The 3,545-nt window shown below is 68.8% G+C and overlaps 1 protein-coding gene across 1 annotated transcript; it reads left to right on the top strand.

Annotated features, from left to right (window-relative positions):
• Positions 1-103: 103 nt before the first annotated feature.
• Positions 104-953, top strand: F751_0033 (hypothetical protein; the record flags this gene model as incomplete). Its single annotated transcript, XM_011401407.1, has 2 exons — positions 104-246; positions 419-953. Coding segments are annotated over 2 exons (678 nt in total), but the record flags the coding sequence as incomplete, so codon positions are not given.
• Positions 954-3,545: the final 2,592 nt, after the last annotated feature.

Genomic DNA, 3,545 nt, shown 5'->3' with positions numbered 1-3,545 from the left:
GGGGGGCGCCTGACCTGGATTGTCTGGTCCCCGCCATGGCACATGGTCGTCCACGGCACCCATTCACCGCCGTGACCACCTGCTCTCGGCGCCCTGCCCCCAGGTGTATCCGGGGAGCCGCAGGGATGCACTCACACTGCTGGGCCTGATCACGCCTATCCGGGACACGGACGCCCGCGAGGACCTCCAAACCCTGGCGCGCATGTACTGCTCGGCGCTGGAGATGCAGCTGAGGGACAAGAGCCGGTGAGCTGGATCTTCCGGGTTGCTTGGGTGTGACCGGGCGGGGGCGGCATGGGCCCTGCACACACCTGGGACGGCCCATGGTGTGTGCAGGGCTCTGCCTGCCGGTGCACATCTGACCCCGGTGAGCAGCCCGTCGCGGCCTTGTCATCGGCACCCCACCCCCCCGCGGCAGATCGATGCCCGACACCCGCGAGGAGTACGCGGGCCTGCCCAGGAAGAAAGTGCCACGTTCACAGCAAGCAAAGAAGCCTGCCGCGGCGCCAGCCGCCGCGCGGGGCGGCGAGGAATCATCGGCCGCTCGCCGTGTGCCAGAGGAGGAGGAGCAGCGGCCGGGCGTAGTGTCTGACGAGCGGCCCGGTTCGCCATCAGAGGCCCGGGGGCGCGGCGACGTGAAGGCCAGGCGCGGCACTGGCGACGACGACGCCGAAGCTGCCACCACCGGCCGGAGGCAGGCGGGCCTCCTGCCCCCAGGGTTTTCCTCTCGTACACAGATCCCCGGGACGCATGCGGCTCAGGCTGGGGATGTGGCCCGCCCTGACAGGAGGACGTCAGAGGTTCGAAAGCCAGCCGATCCCAGCCGCGAGGGCAGGCCTCCCAGCCGCCATGCCAGCCAGTCGGCGCTGGATGGCCGCGAGAGGGAGGTCCGCCCTGCCATGAGTGCCCGACTCGGACCCAAGGCTGCCACTGCCCGCCCCGAAGGTGGGTGAGGCGCTTGAAGCGCTGCTTGACGGGGAAGGGCAGGGGGGGGAGGGAGTCCTCACCAAGGTTGCGCCCAACTCCTCGCCAGAGGTTGCGGAGTGCAAGGGCGATGTGCTGACAGCACAGGAACTTGCTGCTGAGCCAGCTCTCTGCGAGCTCTCATCCCCTTCCCCTCTTTCTCCACCCACCGTGCAGGAGGCGCAGAGGGATCGGCATCCTCCCTGCGCCCAGATGCGCCGCCCTTCACTGCAGAAGGTACGCGGGGAGGTGGCACTCCGTGGTCTGGCGGCAGATGGCAACTGCGACCTGTGGCCGCCTGCCGCACCCCTCCCCTCCGCCTGCAGGCAGGCCTGTGAATGTGGTCATGAGTGGCCCCTGCTAGATTACACCCGAGTGCGGCAGCCGATTTCAGCAAGGTCTTGCGTCCTCCTTGCCCTGCAGGCAAGCACAGGAGGGAGGCTGCTCAGCCTCGGGCCTCCGGCCTTAGGACCAGGCCCAGCACCCCAGAGGATCCCTCGGCGTCGGGCGCTGAGCCGAGCTCGCGCGACAGGCCCAGGAGGTCCACCCTGTCTGAGGAGGCCGGGGAGGAGGCAGGCGCCCCGGCCCCAGACAGGCAGCCTCGCGAGGGAGCGCGCATGCCCGCACGGCGCACGGATCGGGAGGACCGCGTGTCTGCGAGGCTTGAACCCCCTCCTCCAGGTGGGGAGACCCTTGGAGGATCCTCTGGCGCCAGGCGGTCTGGAGAACGCCACGCCGTGCGAGACGACAAGGCTCGGACGGGCGGCAAGGAGCCCTCGCCGAGGGGCACAGCGAGCGACCGCGAGGGACCGGCCGAGGAGCGAGAGGGCGACCCCGCGGACGGGAAGGCCTCCAGACGCACCCGTGACGACAAGAGGGAGAAGAAAGAGAAAAAGAAGAAAGAGCGGCATGTCAAGGTAATCCTGCGTCCCTTAGATCTTGGACAGAGGGGTGGGTGGAGCGAGCACCTATGCGTTCCGGGCTTGCAGAGTTCGCCGTGTCCATTGCAGGGACCAGAACCCCTCTCGGCATTCACCCGCCGGCGTCGAGCTCTCCTCTGCGATGTTGTGTGCCGCTCCTTCGCATTAAACCCCCATTTCCTGTTTCCCCCACCCCCCACCCCCCCATCCCCCACCCACATCCCCCTCCCTCGCTCGGCCCCTTCATGGACCCCTTGTCCAACCCTTTTCAACGCCCCTTCCCTCTCTCTCCAGGAGAAGCGGGCCCATCGCACCAGGAGCAGGGAGCGCAGCGTGAGCCGCACCCCGCCTCCGCCAGGTGGAGCTGCTGGCCAGGCCACGGGGCCAGATGCAGCGGAGCTCCGGCGGGCCGACGTCGGTCCCCGCTCCCCCACCTCGCACAGCTCGTCCCGGGATGCGCCCCGAGCCTCCCACAGCGGAGCAGGGGGATCCACCCTGGCGGGCGCCCGCGAGCCCAGGGAGGACACCGGGAGGCGGGGGCCCAGCCCGGCGCGGCAGCCCGCGCGCGTGGCCCGGGTCGAGGCGGACGTGGGCCTCAAGCGTCAGCGAGAGCGCATCACCTGGCAGTCGGAGGCGCGTGCGGAGCCGGAGGCCAGGCCGCCGCCGCACAAGGTGGCGCGCGGCGAGCGTTCGCCGCGCGCGAGCGCCGCCCCGGCCCGGCAGGAGCGGGCAGCGGAGGGGCCCGCCCCGTCTCGGGGCGACGCCCGGGCCCCGACGCGCGGCCGGGAGGGCGCGGAGAGGCCCGGCGGCACGGCAGCGAGGGGGGAGGGCCTGCCAGAGCGCATGCGCGGCCGCGTGGGATCCCTGGACGGGGCCCCGCACGCCCCGGCGCGGGCGCCCACGGTGATGCAGGACGCCGCCGGCAGGCGTGGGGCCGGCAATCGCCGGACGGGGCGGAGGTAGGCAGGCTCTCCTGCCTGGCCCAGGCAGGCGTATGTTCCCTGCTGGTCCCAGGGTTGAAGCTGCAAGCCCATTCCCAAGTCACCGTCGCTGTCCTTTTCTCCCTGGTGGTTGTGTGTTCAACAACCTGATCGTCACGGCAACACCCCCAAATTTCAGACAGATCAGGGGATGGGAAAAGGACGGGGAAAAGGGGGAGGGCACAGCTACAGATAGCTGGTGGTGTATGCTCAAGCACGCCCGGCTGGACGCCCGTACCATCCCAGCCGCAGACAGATCTCCTCAGACTGCTTGGTTGGATCATGGAATCCCTTGCTTGGCTCGCGCTTGAAATGTGTTGCAGCGCGCGAGACCGCTGCCTTTACATCTTGTGTCAGACCGAAGGCAGCCGGGTGCAGACGCGGACCGGGACCCGTCTCCCCTATGTAAAGCTGGTAGGGAAACGAGCTGAAGTGGTTGAATGCGGTGGCGGCAAAGGAGCAGGAACCTCCAGAAAGGCAGAGGTCATTGTTTCGCTGTCATAGTGGATCTCCCTGGTAGGAGTGCCGACGCGACAAAGTCGTCGCAGCCGCAATGTGGACGGAGCATCCGGTCCGCTGTCGGCCTTCCCCTTCAGCTTCTGGCCCGGACGTATGTGCCGAGGGGGAGCTTGTAAATTTGTCCGCATAAGGAGTTTTCAGCATCTACAAGAGTGCTCAGGGG

The sequence above is a fragment of the Auxenochlorella protothecoides genome (assembly GCF_000733215.1).
Source record: "Auxenochlorella protothecoides strain 0710 contig777, whole genome shotgun sequence".
Classification (NCBI taxonomy): Eukaryota; Viridiplantae; Chlorophyta; class Trebouxiophyceae; order Chlorellales; family Chlorellaceae; genus Auxenochlorella; species Auxenochlorella protothecoides.
Note: the sequence above shows the minus strand (reverse complement) of the source record. Positions and strands in the feature narration are given on the sequence as shown.